At 43.9% G+C, this 22,472-nt stretch overlaps 1 protein-coding gene across 1 annotated transcript in view; it reads left to right on the top strand.

The window, feature by feature from the left end:
• Nucleotides 1-21,773, top strand: part of AHNAK2 (AHNAK nucleoprotein 2) — a 95,230-nt gene extending 73,457 nt beyond the window's left edge. The window contains exons 7-8 of the mRNA XM_087727049.1: nucleotides 637-16,267; nucleotides 17,052-21,773. Of these exons, the coding sequence (XP_087583175.1) occupies nucleotides 637-16,267; nucleotides 17,052-20,650 (19,230 nt within the window). The 3' untranslated portion in view covers nucleotides 20,651-21,773. The remainder of the gene's footprint in view (nucleotides 1-636; nucleotides 16,268-17,051) is intronic.
• Nucleotides 21,774-22,472: the final 699 nt, after the last annotated feature.

Raw genomic sequence — 22,472 nt, forward strand, 5'->3', positions numbered from 1 at the left:
ATATATATATATATATATATTTATATATTTATATATTTATATATTTATATTTATATATTTATATATATATATATATATATATTTAGAGTCATTTACTGAATGACTCATTTACTGAAATCCCAGTAAGGGTATGGCTAGCTGATGAGAGCTAAATAGCTTGAAATAGATCTATACTAGTCTCCCTTTATTTATTTATCAGCACAAATTAAAAAACACAAATATAACAAAGGCAACAGTAAAAATATTGGGTTTCTGTCGTGATGGACTCTTGTGACGAGCCGAAGGACAGATGATGGAAGCAGTTAGCTTCCTCCCATAATTGGGGCTTACCAGGGGTTGTAAAAAATCTAATATATATATATATATATATATATATATATATATATATGTATGTATGTATGTATGTATGTATGTATGTATGTATGTATATATGTATATATGTATATATGTATATATGTATATATATATATAAATAAATTGTTTGCACAAATGGTATTTCTTTTAATTCAAATTATATATTTGGGGAGTTGATTATGGTATACTATAATCCTTATAATTAAAAAATAAATGATATAAATAATACCATATGCATTTTTTCCTAAACAAACATATTCATTTTAGAATTTTTCTCCCCAGGGAATGGATACAATGGAAATATCTGAGAAGACAATATCAGAGGAAGATAAAGCAAACTTAATTGTAAAACAAAGAGTGGGAAGACCAAAAAGAACCAAAAAGGATAGACTCTCGTGGCCAAAATTCCAGTCAATTAAGGGAAAGAAGATTTTGGGGCCCAGAAGATCTCGAAGTACATCAGATGCATATGAACATGGAATTCCAGATGTTTCTCCTACAAGCACAGATACAGAATTCCAGCCAGAAGAAATTCATGGAAAAGTTAAAAAACAAAGTCAAAAGAAACTAAAGTTTCCAACTATTGGATTTAAGATGCACAAAAGTAAACAAGAACCATATGAAATAAATCCATTCAAAGAATATGAGAATGCTACTGCTGTGGAACTCTCAGAGGTAACGACAAAAGAGTATACTTCATTAGATGTAGACAGAAAATCAAAAGAAAAAGAGCCAACAAGAGGTGTATCAGACACAGTATTTCCACTTCCACAACATACAAGAAAATACCCTGATGTTGAACTAACTATTACAAAATCCAAAGAGAAGAAATTAAAATCCAATATAGAATTTACAAAGCAAGAACCTACGGTTACAACAACACAGATGAAAACAGCAGTAATTCAAACAAAAGACATTACAGACTCTCAGATCAAAGTTTCACAAAAAATTCCAAAAACGAGGAAAAAAAAGCAAAAAGATTCAAAAGTACAAATTGAAACCCAATATCAGAAAGAGGAAAAAGGAAAAGAAACAAATATTGCTACCAAGTATGCATTACCAGAAACTGAAGCTCCCAAAGCTGAGATGGACATCAAAATGCCTAAAATGGATTTCTCCCTTCCCAAAGTTGACCATAAGGGTACCAAACCTGAACTTAAGATGGGGGAAATTACTGCTGATATAAACATCTCAGAATTTGACATAAAGGCAACAGCAGGCCAGGAAATTTTGGAATTGAAAACAAATATTATATCAGATGAAATTTGTACAGATGGCTCAGCCATTACACTGGAAGATGACGAAACTAGGTTCAAAATGTTAAAATTACAAATGCCCAGGTTTGAGATATCACTTCCCAAACAGAAAGATATTCCACAGGGAGAACTTTCCATATCTTCCATGGAAGCAGACTCCCCCAAAACTGGACTGAAAACGGAACTGAAAACTGCAGAGATTGAACCTGACAATAAGCTGACAGAAATGGAGATAGAGGCCCCAACTCTGGATGTGGAGATAGGGGAGAAGGGCAAAATCAAAATGCCTGGACTAAAGATGCCTACCGTCAAGGTCGCCAAACTCAAAACACCAGAAGAAGGGATCTCCCTTCCAAAGGTTGAGACTGACATCACCCTTCCCAAAGGGAAAGTTGAAGTGTCTGATGGTGCAGCGGCAGTAAAATTGCCAGAGGCTGAAAGCACCATCGATGGGGGAGGACTGAAGATACACATGCCAAAGTTCAAGATGCCCAGCATGGGATTCTCTAAACCAGACATCAAGGGCCCACAAATCGATGTGGATGTCAGCATGCCTAAAGTGGATGTTTCGCTTCCTGAAGCAGAGATCCACCTTGCGAAGCCGGAGGTGACGAAAGGTGATATGACCATATCAGCACCAGACGTAAAGATTCCAACAGGCTCGGCCACCCTGGAACTCAAAGCTCCCGAAGTAGACGTAGAGGCTCCCTCTGGAAAAGTTTCTGCGCAGGGCCCCGATCTTAAGCTGGAAAGCGGGGATAGGAAGTTCCAAATGCCCAAGTTCCATATGCCCAAATTTGGAATTTCACTTCCCAAAGGAAAAGGTATCCCAGAGGCAGAAATGAGCATACCTTATGTGGAAGCAGAGCTGCCAAAGACAGAATTGAAAGCAGAAGTTTCACTGCCCTCTGAAGACCTTGAGACCGATCTTAAGCTTCTACAAGTGGAGGTAGATGCCCCTTGCTTGGACATGGATATTGGAGATAAAGGCAAAATAAGAATGCCTGAAGTGAAGATTCCTAGTGTCAAGGTCCCGAAGCTCAAAGGGCCAGATGTAGGGGTCACCCTGCCAAAGGTTGAGACTGACATCACCCTTCCCAAAGGGAAAGTTGAAGTGTCTGATGGTGCAGTGGCAGTAAAATTGCCAGAGGCTGAAGGCACCATCGATGGGGCAGGACGGAAAATACATATGCCAAAGTTTAAGATGCCGAGCAGGGGATTCTCTAAACCAGACATCAAGGGCCCCCAAATTGATGTGGATGTCAGTATGCCTAAAGTGGACGTTTCTCGTCCTGAGGTTGAGCTCCATGTTGAGAAGCCAGAGGTGAAGGGAGGAGACATTACCATATCAGCACCAGACGTAAAGTTTCCAACAGGCTCAGCCAGCCTGGAACTCAAAGCTCCCGAAGTAGACGTAGAGGCTCCCTCTGGAAAAGTTTCTGCGCAGGGCCCCGATCTTAAGCTGGAAAGCGGGGATAGGAAGTTCCAAATGCCCAAGTTCCATATACCCAAATTTGGAATTTCACTTCCCAAAGGAAAAGGTATCCCAGAGGCAGAAATGAGCGTACCTTCTGTGGAAGCAGAGCTGCCAAAGACAGAATTGAAAGCAGACGTTTCACTGCCCTCTGAAGAGCTTGAGACCGATATTAAGCTTCCACAAGTGGAGGTAGATGCCCCTCGCTTGGACATGGATACTGGAGATAAGGGCAAAATCAAAATGCCTGAAGTGAAGCTGCCTAGTGTCAAGGTCCCGAAGCTCAAAGGGCCAGAAGTAGGGGGCACCCTGCCAAAGATTGAGACTGATATCACCCTTCCCAAAGGGAAAGTTGAAGTTTCTGTTGGTACAGCGGCCATAAAATTGCCAGAGGCTGAAGGCACCATCGATGGGGGAGGACTGAAGATACACAAGCCAAAATTCAAGATGCCCAGCATGGGATTCTCTAAACCAGACATCAAGGGTCCCAAAATCGATGTGGATGCCAGTATGCCTAAAGTGGACGTTTCGCTTCCTGAAGCAGAGATCCACCTTGCGAAGCCGGAGGTGACGAAAGGTGATATGACCATATCAGCACCAGACGTAAAGATTCCAACAGGCTCGGCCACCCTCGAACTCAAAGCTCCCGAAGTAGACGTAGAGGCTCCTTCTAGAAAGGTTTCTGTGCAGGGCCCCGATCTTAAGCTGGAAAGCGGGGATAGGAAGTTCCACATGCCCAAGTTTCATATGCCCAAATTTGGAATTTCACATCCCAAAGGAAAAGATATCCCAGAGGCAGAAATCAGCGTACCTTCTGTGGAAGCAGAGCTGCCAAAAACAGAATTGAAAGCAGACGTTTCACTGCCCTCTGCAGAGCTTGAGACCGATCTTAAGCTTCCACAAGTGGAGGTAGAAGCCCCTCGCTTGGACGTGGAGATTGGAGATAAGGGCAAAATCAAAATGCCTGAAGTGAAGATGCCTAGTGTCAAGGTCCCGAAGCTCAAAGGGCCAGAAGTAGGGGTCACCCTGCCAAAGGTTGAGACTGACACCACCCTTCCCAAAGGGAAAGTTGAAGTGTCTGATGGTGCAGCGGCCATAAAATTGCCAGAGGCTGAAGGCACCATCGAAGGGGGAGGACTGAAGATACACAAGCCAAAATTCAAGATGCCCAGCATGGGATTCTCTAAACCAGACATCAAGGGTCCCAAAATCGATGTGGATGCCAGTATGCCTAAAGTGGACGTTTCGCTTCCTGAAGCAGAGATCCACCTTGCGAAGCCGGAGGTGACGAAAGGTGATATGACCATATCAGCACCAGACGTAAAGATTCCAACAGGCTCGGCCACCCTGGAACTCAAAGCTCCCGAAGTAGACGTAGAGGCTCCTTCTGGAAAGGTTTCTGTGCAGGGCCCCGATCTTAAGCTGGAAAGCGGGGATAGGAAGTTCCACATGCCCAAGTTTCATATGCCCAAATTTGGAATTTCACTTCCCAAAGGAAAAGATATCCCAGAGGCAGAAATCAGCGTACCTTCTGTGGAAGCAGAGCTGCCAAAAACAGAATTGAAAGCAGAAGTGTCACTGCCCTCTGCAGAGCTTGAGACCGATCTTAAGGTTCCACAAGTGGAGGTAGAAGCCCCTCACTTGGACGTGGAGATTGGAGATAAGGGCAAAATCAAAATGCCTGAAGTGAAGATGCCTAGTGTCAAGGTCCCAAAGCTCACAGGGCCAAAAATAGGGATGTCCCAACCTTTGCCAAAGGTTGAGACTGACATCACCCTTCCCAAAGGGAAAGTTGAAGTGTCTGATGGTGCAGCGGCCATAAAATTGCCAGAGGCTGAAGGCACCATCGATGGGGCAGGACGGAAGATACACATGCCAAAGTTCAAGATGCCCAGCATGGGGTTCTCTAAACCAGAAATCAAGGGCCCCAAAATTGATGTTGACATCGGTATGCCTCAAGTGGACGTTTCTCTTCCGGAAGCTGAGCTCCACATTGAGAAGCCAGAGGTGAAGGGAGCAGATATGACCATATCAGCACCAGATGTAAAGATTCCAACAGGCTCGGCCACCCTGGAACTCAAAGCTCCTGAAGTAGACGTAGAGGCTCCTTCTGAAAAGGTTTCTGTGCAGGGCCCCGATCTTAAGCTTGAAAGCGGGGATAGGAAGTTCCACATGCCCAAGTTTCATATGCCCAAATTTGGAATTTCACTTCCCAAAGGAAAAGATATCCCAGAGGCAGAAATCAGCGTACCTTCTGTGGAAGCAGAGCTGCCAAAAACAGAACTGAAAGCAGAAGTGTCACTGCCCTTTGCAGAGCTTGAGACCGATCTTAAGCTTCCACAAGTGGAGGTAGAAACCCCTCGCTTGAACGTGGAGATTGGAGATAAGGGCAAAATCAAAATGCCTGAAGTGAAGATGCCTAGTGTCAAGGTCCCGAAGCTCAAAGGGCCAGAAGTAGGGGTCACCCTGCCAAAGGTTGAGACTGACACCACCCTTCCCAAAGGGAAAGTTGAAGTGTCTGATGGTGCAGCGGCCATAAAATTGCCAGAGGCTGAAGGCACCATCGAAGGGGGAGCACTGAAGATACACAAGCCAAAATTCAAGATGCCCAGCATGGGATTCTCTAAACCAGACATCAAGGGTCCCAAAATCGATGTGAATGCCAGTATGCCTAAAGTGGACGTTTCGCTTCCTGAAGCAGAGATCCACCTTGCGAAGCCGGAGGTGACGAAAGGTGATATGACCATATCAGCACCAGACGTAAAGATTCCAACAGGCTCGGCCACCCTGGAACTCAAAGCTCCCGAAGTAGACGTAGAGGCTCCTTCTGGAAAGGTTTCTGTGCAGGGCCCCGATCTTAAGCTGGAAAGCGGGGATAGGAAGTTCCACATGCCCAAGTTTCATATGCCCAAATTTGGAATTTCACTTCCCAAAGGAAAAGATATCCCAGAGGCAGAAATCAGCGTACCTTCTGTGGAAGCAGAGCTGCCAAAAACAGAATTGAAAGCAGAAGTGTCACTGCCCTCTGCAGAGCTTGAGACCGATCTTAAGGTTCCACAAGTGGAGGTAGAAGCCCCTCACTTGGACGTGGAGATTGGAGATAAGGGCAAAATCAAAATGCCTGAAGTGAAGATGCCTAGTGTCAAGGTCCCAAAGCTCACAGGGCCAAAAATAGGGATGTCCCAACCTTTGCCAAAGGTTGAGACTGACATCACCCTTCCCAAAGGGAAAGTTGAAGTGTCTGATGGTGCAGCGGCCATAAAATTGCCAGAGGCTGAAGGCACCATCGATGGGGCAGGACGGAAGATACACATGCCAAAGTTCAAGATGCCCAGCATGGGGTTCTCTAAACCAGAAATCAAGGGCCCCAAAATCGATGTTGACATCGGTATGCCTCAAGTGGACGTTTCTCTTCCGGAAGCTGAGCTCCACATTGAGAAGCCAGAGGTGAAGGGAGCAGATATTACCATATCAGCACCAGATGTAAAGATTCCAACAGGCTCGGCCACCCTGGAACTCAAAGCTCCTGAAGTAGACGTAGAGGCTCCTTCTGAAAAGGTTTCTGTGCAGGGCCCCGATCTTAAGCTTGAAAGCGGGGATAGGAAGTTCCACATGCCCAAGTTTCATATGCCCAAATTTGGAATTTCACTTCCCAAAGGAAAAGATATCCCAGAGGCAGAAATCAGCGTACCTTCTGTGGAAGCAGAGCTGCCAAAAACAGAACTGAAAGCAGAAGTGTCACTGCCCTTTGCAGAGCTTGAGACCGATCTTAAGCTTCCACAAGTGGAGGTAGAAACCCCTCGCTTGAACGTGGAGATTGAAGATAAGGGCAAAATCAAAATGCCTGAAGTGAAGATGCCTAGTGTCAAGGTCCCGAAGCTTAAAGGGCCAGATGTAGGGGTCACCCTGCCAAAGGTTGAGACTGACATCACCCTTCCCAAAGGGAAAGTTGAAGTGTCTGATGGTGCAGCGGCAGTAAAATTGCCAGAGGTTGAAGGCACCATCGATGGGGCAGGACGGAAAATACATATGCCAAAGTTTAAGATGCCGAGCATGGGATTCTCTAAACCAGACATCAAGGGCCCCCAAATTGATGTGGATGTCAGTATGCCTAAAGTGGACGTTTCTCGTCCTGAGGTTGAGCTCCATGTTGAGAAGCCAGAGGTGAAGGGAGGAGACATTACCATATCAGCACCAGATGTAAAGTTTCCAACAGGCTCAGCCAGCCTGGAACTCAAAGCTCCCGAAGTAGACGTAGAGGCTCCCTCTGGAAAAGTTTCTGCGCAGGGCCCCGATCTTAAGCTGGAAAGCGGGGATAGGAAGTTCCAAATGCCCAAGTTCCATATGCCCAAATTTGGAATTTCACTTCCCAAAGGAAAAGGTATCCCAGAGGCAGAAATGAGCATACCTTCTGTGGAAGCAGAGCTGCCAAAGACAGAATTGAAAGCAGACATTTCACTGCCCTCTGAAGAGCTTGAGACCGATCTTAAGCTTCCACAAGTGGAGGTAGAGGCTCCTCGCTTGGACATGGATATTGGAGATAAGGGCAAAATCAAAATGCCTGAAGTGAAGCTGCCTAGTGTCAAGGTCCCGAAGCTCAAAGGGCCAGAAGTAGGGGACACCCTGCCAAAGATTGAGACTGATATCACCCTTCCCAAAGGGAAAGTTGAAGTTTCTGTTGGTACAGCGGCCATAAAATTGCCAGAGGCTGAAGGCACCATCGATGGGGGAGGACTGAAGATACACAAGCCAAAATTCAAGATGCCCAGCATGGGATTCTCTAAACCAGACATCAAGGGTCCCAAAATCGATGTGGATGCCAGTATGCCTAAAGTGGACGTTTCGCTTCCTGAAGCTGAGATCCACCTTGTGAAGCCAGAGGTGACGAAAGGTGATATGACCATATCAGCACCAGACGTAAAGATTCCAATGGGGTCAGGTAAAGTGGAACTCAAAGCTCCCGAAGTAGACGTAGAGGTTCCTTCTGGAAAGGTTTCTGTGCAGGGCCCTGATCTTAAGTTGGAAAGCAGGGATAGGAAGTTTCAAATGCCCAAGTTCCAGATTCCACAATTTGGAACATCACTGCACAAAGGGAAAGGTGACCCAGAAGTAGAAATCACTGTACCATCCATTCAAGCAATTATCCCCCAAAGTGGATTAGAGGTCACAATTCCATCTGCAGTGCTTGAAGCTGACATTAAGTTGCCAAAAATGGAGGCACAGACCCCCACCCTAGAAATGGGGATTGGGGAGAAGAGCAAAATTAAAATGCCTCTGGCTTTGCCGCAGCCAGAGATTACATTCGAAAACGGAGATACTACATTTAAAATTCCCAGGTTCCATATGCCCAAGTTTGGAATTTCAGTGTCCCAAGGGAAAGGTGTCCCAGACGAAGAAGACACTGTATCATCTGTGGATCTGGACCTCACCAAAAAAGAACTGAAAAGGGAAGTCACATTGCCCTCTGTAGGTTTACAAACTGGCATTAAAGTCCCAGATGTGGAAGTAGTGGACCCCAGAGTGGATATGGAGGTTGGAGATGAGGGCAAAATCAAAATGCCTGGATTGAAGATGCCTAGTATCAAGGTCCCAAAGCTCAAAGGGCCAGAAGTAGGGATCTCCCTACCAAAAGTTGAAGCGGATGTCTCCCTTCCCAAAGGAGAAGCCGAAGTGTCTGATGGTTCAGCATCCATAAAATTGCCAGAGGCTGAAGGCACCATTGAAGGAGGAGGGCTGAAGATACACATGCCCCATTTCAAGATGCCCAGTATGGGATCCTCCAAACCAGACATCAAAGGCCCCAAAGTCGATGTAGATGTCAGTATGCCTAAAATGGACATTACTCTTCCTGAAGCTGAGCTCCAAGCTACCAAAAGTAAGTTGCAAGTAGGCAAACCTACAGGCAACATGATTTCTTCCACTGACACAAAAATTCCAATGGGGCAAACGTCTGTGGAAATAAAACCAATTGACTTCGAAATAGAGGTGTCTTCCAGCAAGATGACTGTGAAAGACCCCAAGGTTGAAATAGAGAGTACAGATAGCAAGTTCAAAATGCCCAAATTTTCAATGCCCAAATTTGGAATTTCACTGCCTAAAGGGAAAGGTGTCCCAGAGGCAGAAATCAGTGTACCTTCTGTGGAAACTGATCTCCACAAAACAGGACTAAAAGCAGAAGTCACTCTGCCCTCAGCAGAAATTGAAGCTGACATTAAACTGCCAAAAGGGGAGGTAGTGGTCCCAAGCCTGGACATAGAAGTTGGCGATAAGGGAAACATCAAAACTGCTGGGGTAAAGATGTCTAGCATCAAGGCACCTAAACTTGAAGCACCAGAAGTAGGGATCTCTGTACCAAAGGTAGACACTGATATCTCACTAACAAAAACAAAAATTGAACTGCCTCATGATGCAGCGACTATCAAACTTCCACAAACTGAAAGTACAATTGAAGGTGGAGGGATTAAGATACACACGCCAAAGTTCAAGATGCCTACCATGGGATTCTCCAAACCAAACATCAAGGATCCCAAAGTCGATGTGGATATTAATATGCCTAAAGTGGACATTTCTCTTCCTGAAGCTGACCTCCATGCTGACAAACCAGAGATAAAGGGAGATATTACTATATCAGCCCCAGAAGTAAAGATTCCAATGGGCTTAGCCAGCCAGGAATTTAAAGCTCCTGATGAAGAAACAGAGACTCCATCCAGAAAGGTTTTTGTGCAGGGTCCTGATGTTATGCCTGAAGGAGGGGATACTACATTCAAAATTTCAAAATTCAGAATGCCCAAATTTGGAATTTCAATGCCCAAAGGAAAAGGCATCCCTGAGGAAGAAATCAGCATACCTTCTGTGGAAGCAGAGCTACCAAAGACAGAATTGAAAGCAGAAGTGACACTCCCCTCGGCAGAGCTTGAGACTGATCTTAAGCTTCAACAAGTGGAGGTAGAAGCCCCTCGCTTGGACGTGGAGATTGGAGATAAGGGCAAAATCAAAATGCCTGAAGTGAAGATGCCTAGTGTCAAGGTCCCGAAGCTCAAAGGGCCAGAAGTAGGGGTCACCCTGCCAAAGGTTGAGACTGACATCACCCTTCCGAAAGGGAAAGTTGAAGTGTCTGATGGTGCAGCGGCCGTAAAATTGCCAGAGGCTGAAGGCACCATCGATGGGGCAGGACGGAAGATACACATGCCAAAGTTTAAGATGCCCAGTATGGGGTTCTCTAAACCAGAAATCAAGGGCCCCAAAATCGATGTTGACATCGGTATGCCTAAAGTGGACGTTTCTCTTCTGGAAGCTGAGCTCCACATTGAGAAGCCAGAGGTGAAGGGAGCAGATATTACCATATCAGCACCAGATGTAAAGATTCCAACAGGCTCAGCCACCCTGGAACTCAAAGCTCCTGAAGTAGACATAGAGGCTCCTTCTGGAAAGGTTTCTGTGCAGGGCCCCGATCTTAAGCTGGAAAGCGGGGATAGGAAGTTCCACATGCCCAAGTTTCATATGCCCAAATTTGGAATTTCACTTCCCAAAGGAAAAGATATCCCAGAGGCAGAAATCAGTGTACCTTCTGTGGAAGCAGAGCTGCCAAAAACAGAATTGAAAGCAGAAGTGTCACTGCCCTCTACAGAGCTTGAGACCGATCTTAAGCTTCCACAAGTGGAGGTAGAAGCCCCTCGCTTGGACTTGGAGATTGGAGATAAGGGCAAAATCAAAATGCCTGAAGTGAAGCTGCCTAGTGTCAAGGTCCCGAAGCTCAAAGGGCCAGAAGTAGGGGTCACCCTGCCAAAGGTTGAAACTGACATCACCCTTCCGAAAGGGAAAGTTGAAGTGTCTGATGGTGCAGCGGCTGTAAAATTGCCAGAGGCTGAAGGCACCATCGATGGGGCAGGACGGAAGATACACATGCCAAAGTTCAAGATGCCCAGCATGGGGTTCTCTAAACCAGAAATCAAGGGCCCCAAAATCGATGTTGACATCGGTATGCCTCAAGTGGACGTTTCTCTTCCAGAAGCTGAGCTCCACATTGAGAAGCCAGAGGTGAAGGGAGCAGATATTACCATATCAGCACCAGATGTAAAGATTCCAACAGGCTCGGCCACCCTGGAACTCAAAGCTCCCGAAGTAGACGTAGAGGCTCCTTCTGGAAAGGTTTCTGTGCACGGCCCCGATCTTAAGCTGGAAAGAGGGGATAGGAAGTTCCAAATGCCCAAGTTCCATATGCCCAAATTTGGAATTTCACTTCCCAAAGGAAAAGGTATCCCAGAGGCAGAAATCAGCGTACCTTCTGTGGAAGCAGAGCTGCCAAAAACAGAATTGAAAGCAGAAGTGTCACTGCCCTCTGCAGAGCTTGAGACCGATCTTAAGCTTCCACAAGTGGAGGTAGAAGCCCCTCGCTTGGACGTGGAGATTGGAGATAAGGGCAAAATCAAAATGCCTGAAGTGAAGATGCCTAGTGTCAAGGTCCCGAAGCTCAAAGGGCCAGAAGTAGGGATCGCCTTGCCAAAGGTTGAGACTGACATCACCCTTCCCAAAGGGAAAGTTGAAGTGTCTGATGGTGCAGCGGCCATAAAATTGCCAGAGGCTGAAGGCACCATCGATGGGGCAGGACGGAAGATACACATGCCAAAGTTCAAGATGCCCAGCATGGGGTTCTCTAAACCAGAAATCAAGGGCCCCAAAATCGATGTTGACATCGGTATGCCTCAAGTGGACGTTTCTCTTCCGGAAGCTGAGCTCCACATTGAGAAGCCAGAGGTGAAGGGAGCAGATATTACCATATCAGCACCAGATGTAAAGATTCCAACAGGCTCGGCCACCCTGGAACTCAAAGCTCCTGAAGTAGACGTAGAGGCTCCTTCTGGAAAGGTTTCTGTGCAGGGCCCCGATCTTAAGCTGGAAAGCGGGGATAGGAAGTTCCACATGCCCAAGTTTCATATGCCCAAATTTGGAATTTCACTTCCCAAAGGAAAAGATATCCCAGAGGCAGAAATCAGCGTACCTTCTGTGGAAGCAGAGCTGCCAAAAACAGAATTGAAAGCAGAAGTTTCACTGCCCTCTGCAGAGCTTGAGACCGATCTTAAGCTTCCACAAGTGGAGGTAGAAGCCCCTCGCTTGGACGTGGAGATTGGAGATAAGGGCAAAATCAAAATGCCTGAAGTGAAGATGCCTAGTGTCAAGGTCCCGAAGCTCAAAGGGCCAGAAGTAGGGGTCACCCTGCCAAAGGTTGAGACTGACATCACCCTTCCCAAAGGGAAACTTGAAGTGTCTGATGGTGCAGCGGCTGTAAAATTGCCAGAGGCTGAAGGCACCATCGATGGGGCAGGACAGAAGATACACATGCCAAAGTTCAAGATGCCCAGCATGGGGTTCTCTAAACCAGAAATCAAGGGCCCCAAAATCGATGTTGACATCGGTATGCCTCAAGTGGACTTTTCTCTTCCGGAAGCTGAGCTCCACATTGAGAAGCCAGAGGTGAAGGGAGCAGATATTACCATATCAGCACCAGATGTAAAGATTCCAACAGGCTCGGCCACCCTGGAACTCAAAGCTCCCGAAGTAGACGTAGAGGCTCCCTCTGGAAAGGTTTCTGTGCAGGGCCCCGATCTTAAGCTGGAAAGCGGGGATAGGAAGTTCCACATGCCCAAGTTTCATATGCCCAAATTTGGAATTTCACTTCCCAAAGGAAAAGATATCCCAGAGGCAGAAATCAGCGTACCTTCTGTGGAAGCAGAGCTGCCAAAAACAGAATTGAAAGCAGAGGTTTCACTGCCCTCTGCAGAGCTTGAGACCGATCTTAAGCTTCCACAAGTGGAGGTAGAAGCCCCTCGCTTGGACGTGGAGATTGGAGATAAGGGCAAAATCAAAATGCCTGAAGTGAAGATGCCTAGTGTCAAGGTCCCGAAGCTCAAAGGGCCAGAAGTAGGGATCGCCTTGCCAAAGGTTGAGACTGACATCACCCTTCCCAAAGGGAAAGTTGAAGTGTCTGATGGTGCAGCGGCCATAAAATTGCCAGAGGCTGAAGGCACCATCGATGGGGCAGGACGGAAGATACACATGCCAAAGTTCAAGAGGCCCAGCATGGGGTTCTCTAAACCAGAAATCAAGGGCCCCAAAATCGATGTTGACATCGGTATGCCTCAAGTGGACGTTTCTCTTCCGGAAGCTGAGCTCCACATTGAGAAGCCAGAGGTGAAGGGAGCAGATATTACCATATCAGCACCAGATGTAAAGATTCCAACAGGCTCGGCCACCCTGGAACTCAAAGCTCCCGAAGTAGACGTAGAGGCTCCCTCTGGAAAGGTTTCTGTGCAGGGCCCCGATCTTAAGCTGGAAAGCGGGGATAGGAAGTTCCACATGCCCAAGTTTCATATGCCCAAATTTGGAATTTCACTTCCCAAAGGAAAAGATATCCCAGAGGCAGAAATCAGCGTACCTTCTGTGGAAGCAGAGCTGCCAAAAACAGAATTGAAAGCAGAGGTTTCACTGCCCTCTGCAGAGCTTGAGACCGATCTTAAGCTTCCACAAGTGGAGGTAGAAGCCCCTCGCTTGGACGTGGAGATTGGAGATAAGGGCAAAATCAAAATGCCTGCAGTGAAGATGCCTAGTGTCAAGGTCCCGAAGCTCAAAGGGCCAGAAGTAGGGGTCACCATGCCAAAGGTTGAAACTGACATCACCCTTCCCAAAGGGAAAGTTGAAGTGTCTGATGGTGCAGTGGCTGTAAAATTGCCAGAGGCTGAAGGCACCATCGATGGGGCAGGACGGAAGATACACATGCCTAAGTTCAAGATGCCCAGCATGGGGTTCTCTAAACCAGAAATCAAGGGCCCCAAAATCGATGTTGACATCGGTATGCCTCACGTCGACGTTTCTCTTCCGGAAGCTGAGCTCCACATTGAGAAGCCAGAGGTGAAGGGAGCAGATATTACCATATCAGCACCAGATGTAAAGATTCCAACAGGCTCGGCCACCCTGGAACTCAAAGCTCCTGAAGTAGACGTAGAGGCTCCTTCTGGAAAGGTTTCTGTGCAGGGCCCCGATCTTAAGCTGGAATGCGGGGATAGGAAGTTCCACATGCCCAAGTTTCATATGCCCAAATTTGGAATTTCACTTCCCAAAGGAAAAGATATCCCAGAGGCAGAAATCAGTGTACCTTCTGTGGAAGCAGAGCTGCCAAAAACAGAATTTAAAGCAGAAGTTTCACTGCCCTCTGCAGAGCTTGAGACCGATCTTAAGGTTCCACAAGTGGAGGTAGATGCCCCTCGCTTGGACGTGGAGATTGGAGATAAGGGCAAAATCAAAATGCCTGAAGTGAAGCTGCCTAGTGTCAAGGTCCCGAAGCTCAAAGGGCCAGAAGTAGGGGTCACCCTGCCAAAGGTTGAAACTGACATCACCCTTCCCAAAGGGAAAGTTGAAGTGTCTGATGGTGAAGCGGCCGTAAAATTGCCAGAGGCTGAAGGCACCATCGATGGGGCAGGACGGAAGATACACATGCCGAAGTTCAAGATGCCCAGCATGGGATTCTCTAAACCAGACATCAAAAGCTCCAAAATCGATGTGGACGTAGGTATGCCTAACGTGGATGTTTCTCTTCCGGAAGCTGAGCTCCACATTGAGAAGCCAGAGGTGAAGGGAGCAGATATTACCATATCATCACCAGACGTAAAGATTCCAACAGGCTCGGCCTCCCTGGAACACAAAGCTCCTGAAATAGACGTAGAGGCTCCTTCTGGAAAGGTTTCTGTGCAGGGCCCCGATCTTAAGCTGGAAAGAGGGGATAGGAAGTTCCACATGCCCAAGTTTCATATGCCCAAATTTGGAATTTCACTTCCCAAAGGAAAAGGTATCCCAGAGGCAGAAATCAGCGTACCTTCTGTGGAAGCAGAGCTGCCAAAGACAGAATTGAAAGCAGAGGTTTCACTGCCCTCTGCAGAGCTTGAGACTGATCTTAAGCTTCCACAAGTGGAGGTAGATGCCCCTAGCTTGGTAGTGGAGATTGGAGATAAGGGCAAAATCAAAATGCCAGAAGTGAAGATGCCTAGCGTCAAGGTCCCCAAACTCAAAGGGCCAGAAGTGGGGATCTCCTTGCCAAAGGTTGAAACTGACATCACCCTTCCCAAAGGAAAAGCTGAAGTGCCTGATGCTGCAGCGGTTGTAAAATTGCCAGAGGCTGAAAGCACCATCGATGGGGGAGGACTGAAGATACACAAGCCAAAGTTCAAGATGCCCAGGATGGGATTCTCCAAACCCGACATTAAGGGCCCCAAAATCGATGTGGATGTCAGTATGCCTAAAGTGGACGTTTCTCTTCCCGAAGCTGATCTCAGTCCTGCCAAACCTGAGCTGAACCTGGGCAAATCTGTGTGTGATATTGATATTTCTGTCCCAGAAATAATAATTCCAACCGGGCAAGGTTCCTTGGAAGTGAGATCTCCTCACCCAGAAATTGAGCCTCCTTCCTCCATGGCTGTGCATGTGCCTGATGTTCAACTTGAAAGTGGGGATGGTAAATTCAAAATGCCCAAGTTTCAAATGCCCCAAGTTGGAATTTCAAGGCCCAAAGGAAAAGGTTTTTCAGAGGGAGAAATCACCATACCTTCCATGGAAGGAGACCTCCCCAAAACAGGACTTAAAATGGAATTCACATTGCCCTCTTCAGAGCTCAAAGCTGACATTACTGTTCCAGAAGTGGACAGGGAGGCCCCAAGCCTGGATGTGGAAGTTGAAGAGAAGGGCAATATCAAAGCCCCTGGGATGAAGTTGCCTAGTGTCAAGCCCCCCAAGTTCACTACACCAGAAGTAGGCATCTCCCTTCCAAAGGTTGAGGCGGACTTCTCCCTTCCCAAAGGTAAAGCTGAACTGCCTGATTCTGAGGCTGCCAGCAAAGTGGAGGAAGCAGAAGGTAGCCGTGAGAAAGGCAGGATGAAAATACACATGCCAAAGTTCAAGATGCCCAGTATGGGATTCTCTAAATCTGATATCAAGGGCCCCAAAATAGATTCAGATGCCAGCATGCCTGATGTTCACACCTCTCTTCCAAATGTTGAGCTCAGCACTACAAAACTCCAGCTTAAGGCAGATGAATTTGAGGGCGACATCAGAATAGCAGCCCCTGAAGTAAAAATTCCATGGGTCCCAGTCACTGTGGAACTCCAAGCTCCTGACGTAGAAGTACAAGCTTCTTCAGGTAAGATTATTGTGCAGGGGAGGATTTTTGATCTTGGTGGTGGGATAATAAGTTCAAAGGTTCAAATGCCCTTACTGGGAATTTTCCTTACCAATAGGAAAATTGTTACACAGCTCTCGGTGTCTGCCTACCTTCCATAGAAGCAGGCCACCCCAAAGCATATAATCTGAAATCCCAGCTGATGAACCTGAAGCTGAAAAATTGCCAGCAGTTAATGCAAGCAGAGAAGTTCTCTCATTTACAGTTTAAACAAAAGAATAGAATTTTTAATTAAAACTGATTATGGAGGAAACAACTATTAGAAGGCTTCATTCTAGTTTTCCAAAAATGAAAGGTTATAAAGCTGAAATACCTGTGTGCTGTCACTGAATAATGACATGACAGTGTCTGTTTTTAAGGAAGAAAAAGTTATTTCACAAGAAACATTAGATAAATAAATAATTGACAATGATATAAAAAAGTATTTAAATGACCAAAGTTAAAGTTACAAGCACAGAACATTTTAGACCAGCAATTAAAGCTTCTACAGTAGATATGGAAATATGTTTACCTAAAATCTTAGTTTCTTCACTTGATGACAGTTTTTAAAATGAGAGTTACAACCAGATGATGTTAATGATAAATCAGTAAAAGGAATTTAGATTCCTAAAATGAAACTATTGGGAATTAAAGTAGAAAGACTAAAATATTTGTAAGTGGAACAGAAATTAAAATTAAAGTTATATATAAGAAAATTAAAAGGTAACATTTCAAATGGCTAACTCTGGGATCTCATTTTCTAAAGGAAAAGTTCCAGATATTGCTATTGGCCTATTCAAGGACGTGGATGTTCCCCAGCTGAAAACAACAATGGATATTATTGATATTGCAGTGGAAGCTACAACACTTGAAATGGAGTCGGATGTACTTGGTGAAAAAAAGGATGTCTTGGAACAGAAAATAAAAATGTCCCAAATTATTAAAGCTGATGTGAAGACTGCAGCAGTAGGCATACCATCTGTTGATATTTCTGTCGCACAGTCAGAGATAAGCACTCAGGATTTACATGGTGCAGCTAAGGAACCAGAAGCTAAGGGACAGATAACTAAGAGAGGAAGTTTAGATGGAGAAGAAAAAGGACATTTCAAAATGCCAAAATTCAAATTGCCATCATTGAGCTGGTCCCCTAAAAAGGAAGCAAGCCTTAAAACAAGTATAAAAGAACCTGTGGAAGAATCTCATCTTGGCATAGTATCAGATGATTCAGGCACAGAACCAAAAGTAACTATTTCAGAAGATCAAGGAGTTCATACTGATGGAAATGTAGACATAGCCACCAAAAAAGGTCAAGTAAAAAGACCTCATTTAATTATGCCCAAAATCTCACTGTCTAAGACAAAGGTACCAAAAGCAGAGGTAGATATAGTAGTTGAAGGTGATGGAGCTTTGGTGCAAATACCTGACATAGAAAGCAGTTTTACTACAAGAAACGTAGAGGAAACAGAAATAAGTGTAAAAATGCTGAAAGGTGAAATCAAAGAAATCAAAACATTACAGACAGATACAGATATAAGCTTACCCAAGGTGTCCATGACAAAAAGTTCATTTGAACAGACATGTTTAGAAACAGAGGTCAAAGGTGACATTTATATGGACAGTGCAAGTATGAAATCTGATGGTACAGAGGGGGAGTTTAGGATGCCAAAACTGAAAATGCCCAAGTTTGGCATTTCAGAACTGTCAGAAAGTGCAATTTCAGATCTGTCAGGCAGTGGAATCACTTCATCAAAACCGGAATCTGATACCTCTCAGTTTCAAATGACTACAGAATCTGATGAACCTGGTGAAAAAGCTCAGCTCTTACAAGTTAAAAGTGATGAAGGAATTTCTGAAGAAATTCAGACTGAGGAATCTCAGAGTTGGTTTAAAATGCCCAAATTCAAAATGCCTTCATTTGGTCGAACTTCAAAGCCAAAAAAAAGTGATGCTGAAACTGAAGACATCACTGGAGAAGCTCATGTTACTGAATTACAAGTTGACGTAAAATATCCTGAAGTTGTAACCATCTCAAGGGAACTTGACAGTGAAAAAAACATCTCGGAACAAAAAGTCATGCTTCCTCAAGAGGATGTTAGAGTGCAGAAAGAACAGCAGTCTACCACCAAAGTGGGTGAAGGCAGTTTTTTACAGTCCTCAGAAAAAATTGGCAGGAAACCTAGTGACCTGGAGGCCAAAATGTATGCTGATATAGTTAAAGATGGCACAGAAGGACAAAGTTCTCATACTGAGTTCATTGGCACTATCCCAAAGATGGATATTGATAGCAGCATCCCTAAAAGTGAGATGACCATTCAGCAACCAGAAGTTATATCAGACACTATGATAGTGGCTGAGATACCATCTACTGAAATTACTATGGGAAAGAAAATCGATGCTACTATTACAGACCCAGAAAGCCTTGATACACAACCTGAAGCAATGGGGACTGAAAAGAAGTCACCCAAAAAGGATTCTCAGGGAAAAGAAAGTATATTCAAAATGCCAACATTCAGTGTGCCTTTGTTTGGATGGTCTACCACAAAGAGCAATGCCATTGTTCCCGGTATTGAATCTGACTTAGAAGAGCCTGCCGTTACTCTTTCCAAAGTTAAAATGGATGTTTCAATCACTGATGAAGACTTTGAAATCATTGATTTCCCAGTTGAGGGCTTTGAAAAAGATTTGCCTAAAGAAAGTGAAGTGAAAGCAGAAGAGAAAGAGAAAACAAGTAAAACAAAAGGATCTAAATTCAAGATACCAAAATTTGCCAACTTGCGCAGTAAATCTCAGGGTGTAGAAATTCAGGTTGATTCATCAAAAGTGCAGACTGAGGTGTTATTAGTTAGACCGGAGGGAGAAACATCAGAAATCCAAGTTCAGGATAAAAAACCTGGAGATGCAGAAGAAAGTTTCCAAATGCCCAAATTCAAAATGCTCAAGTTCACACATAGAATTTCTGAAGGAGAAAAACTGATTTCAGAAGAGACAATGGATATAAAGGATACTGCTGATGATGATATTTCTCAATTGCAGTTCAAGGCTATGTTCCCTGAAGAGAAAGGAGATGATATTCAGAAATCAAAAGTCAGAATTACAACGTTGTCTGAACCTGCCATTCAGAGACCACAAATTGGAAGTAAATTCCAATCTACAGACTCTTCTTTTGTTGATACAACAGTGTATGTGCATAAACAAGTGCCAAAGGAATTCAGTGCTGAATTTCTTAAAGAGAAAATAGAGGCTATGGACAGTAATGTTCAAAAGTCCATCGCTAAAATTACAACACTGAAGGAGCCAGATATTCAAAGAGCACCACTTGAAATTAAACTTCAGCCTGATGACCCATTTAGTTCAAGTGCACCAGTGCAGGTTAAAGGATCAATTGCTGAAAGTAGAGAAATAAAGATGGAAAGTAAATCTACCTTTGGCTGTGGTGATGTTGCTGAAATACAGGAATCTTTCTCCACTCAAGTAGTCAAAGAATCTGAGATTCCTCCATCGGATGTTCAAACTGCTGCCTTTGGATTTTCGCTTCTCAAAGTGAAAATCCAGGAATCACACGTGAGCTTAGATGTACCAGTCAAGTTATCTTCTACAAAATGTATGGGTGAAATATTTGAGGATAAGGATCATCAACTTTCAGGTACAGGAGAAGCAGCACCAAAAACTGGTTTGAGTGAAGTGAAACCATCTGATAAAGATAAGGATATAATTTATGAATATGTTGAAGGAACATCATCTGCTGCAACACTGACAACACTTAAATCCTTTACAGTTGATATACAGTCTTCTAGTGAATTTGCAGAGAGTCACTCTGAGTCAATAGAGATATCTAAATCTGCTATAGAAACTACAGAGGAAACAACATTTATAAGTAGCACAGGAGAGGTCACAGATGAAAAAGATAGTAAGAGATCTGGTAGATTTAAACTTTGGTTTCCAAGCGTTGGGTTTTCTCCCACTACAGATGACACAATATCAGATTCAAAACCTGAAGCTCAACAAAAAGTTCAGCCTGATGATTCATCCAAATTAGACAGTGATACTGCCAAAGAAACTGAAAAAACAGGATGGTTTAAATTTCCCAAGTTAGGTTTTTCATCTCCAACAAAAAAGAACAAGGAAACGGGCAAAGAAAAGGAAACAGATTCAAAAGAAGGAAAGGGTGAAGGAAGTCCAACAGACAAAAACGAAACTTTCTTTGATGCTCAGGAAACCTTATCATTCAAAGAGAAAGAAGAAAATGAAACCTCGGGTGATATACCATCCGAGCCCATTGTTTCATCTTCAGCAAGAACTGAATTGATCCTCTTAGAGAAAGGGAAAGCCGAAGCCAAACAGACTCCTGAAGACTCATCAAAATAAAATTGTTTCTTCCTCCATATAAATAAAAGTACAATATCATCTTGAAAAATATTTTTTAAAGAATCAGAAAATAATATTGCCTTCATTTCAGCAAAATAAATATAATGCTACCTTAAAATGATCTTTAAAATACTTTATATTGCAATAGTGTTTATAAGTTCAAGGAATAGTCTTTCATGTCTTCACAGAAACAAGTATTACCTGCAGTATGAAATACATGTATGAGAAAATCCAGACAGATGATGAACCCTACCATTGATTAAAGATATACATAGTTCCAGTGAAACCAACCAAGATACTGTCCGCTAATTTCTGTAAAGATATTCTTTTGCCAGATCTATTTTAGAGAAACCAAAGCAAAGCAAGAGATTAAATATACCGTTCTGAAAATTACAGTGATTTTGTGTGGGATTATTTGCAAAAAGTAATAAGAAATTAGTGCTGAGAGAAATAGAAATATATTTCTCCTTTTTTAGATTTTATTTTTTTAACTACATTTACGCTGCTATCTTATTAAAAATATCATTCTTAGACTACTCAGATTATTGTAAACTAGATAAATGGAAGTAACAAATATTATAAAAGTTACACTCTTGAGACTTTTTTCACTCAATAAAATTAATTGAGTCAGTCAAAAATAATATCTGGATTTGCACAGCCTAAATTTGATTAGTTTTAAACATTTTTTTTTCTAATTTTTCTGTGATGTGAACCCAATCCATTTCTACAAGCCAAGAAAATGGGTTGATTCAGTAGCATGCTTGGTAAATAAAGCCCATCATCTTATCACAGTTCAGGTGAATTATTGAGAGCTACAGCAATTGTGTATTATAAATCTAAGTTATTGCCTGTGGTGACTTAGTGCCATATTTTCCATTATATTGTGCTGATTTCTCTTTTTATAAATATATAACTAATAAAATACATATCTATTTAAAAATTATACTAATTTATGACAAGAATGTAGAATATATTCTGGTTATGCTGCCAATATGGCAATAAAAGCAGTATTGTTTGTATTGTGATAATCATCTGATTATAAAAGTAATACTATCTTAGCCACATGAGGATGTGCTTATCTGACGATGCTGGAAGTCTTAAATAAACCCATGCTTGAGTCATAGGGTCAGAACTCCTAGTGTATTTGTGAAGAGAAGCAACATATCCCAGAGCGATTTCAAATGGAAGCCAAACTTTTTAAATTCCACAATATAATCTCCACTGATCGTATGAAAGCCCCCTGTGTTTTCAGAGGTCTTTGCGAGGACTCTGTTTTGATAATAAGAGTTGCCTATTCGGGTTTTCTTTCCAATTCTTTCTCTTCCCCTTTTTAATAAGCTGGGGTTGACATGTTCTACTCTAGGCATTTATAACTTCATTGGTAGAAAGGCCTGCACAGAGGAGGTAGTCAGCCAGTTCTGACCGGTTCTGGTGAACCGGTAGCAGAAATTTTGAGTAGTTCGGAGAATCGGCAAATACTATCTCTGGCTGATTCCGCCCCCATCTATTCCCTGCCTCCCGAGTCCCAGCTGAGTGGCTAGGTCTTCTTCTGTTGCCCTGCACAGGAGAACAGAGCTGGAAAGCAGGCTAGTGGGGTGGGGAGAGTATGGGGATTTTACAGTATACTTGCCCTGCCATGCCCCCTAAGCCACGCCCACAGAACCAGTAGTAAAAAAAATTGAATCCCACCACTGGCCCTGCAGGAGAGTAAATGGGATTAAAAATACACTATCTTATGGTTTAATGGCTGCAATTCATTTCAGCAAAATAATCACTAAGCAAACTACATGACTGAAAGAGCGAGAGAGATTGCAAAGATTTC

This window comes from Thamnophis sirtalis, unplaced genomic scaffold, assembly GCF_051295495.1.
Source record: "Thamnophis sirtalis isolate CommonGarterSnake01/CBP01778 unplaced genomic scaffold, rThaSir2_p1.2 scaffold_1, whole genome shotgun sequence".
NCBI lineage: Eukaryota > Metazoa > Chordata > Lepidosauria > Squamata > Natricidae > Thamnophis > Thamnophis sirtalis.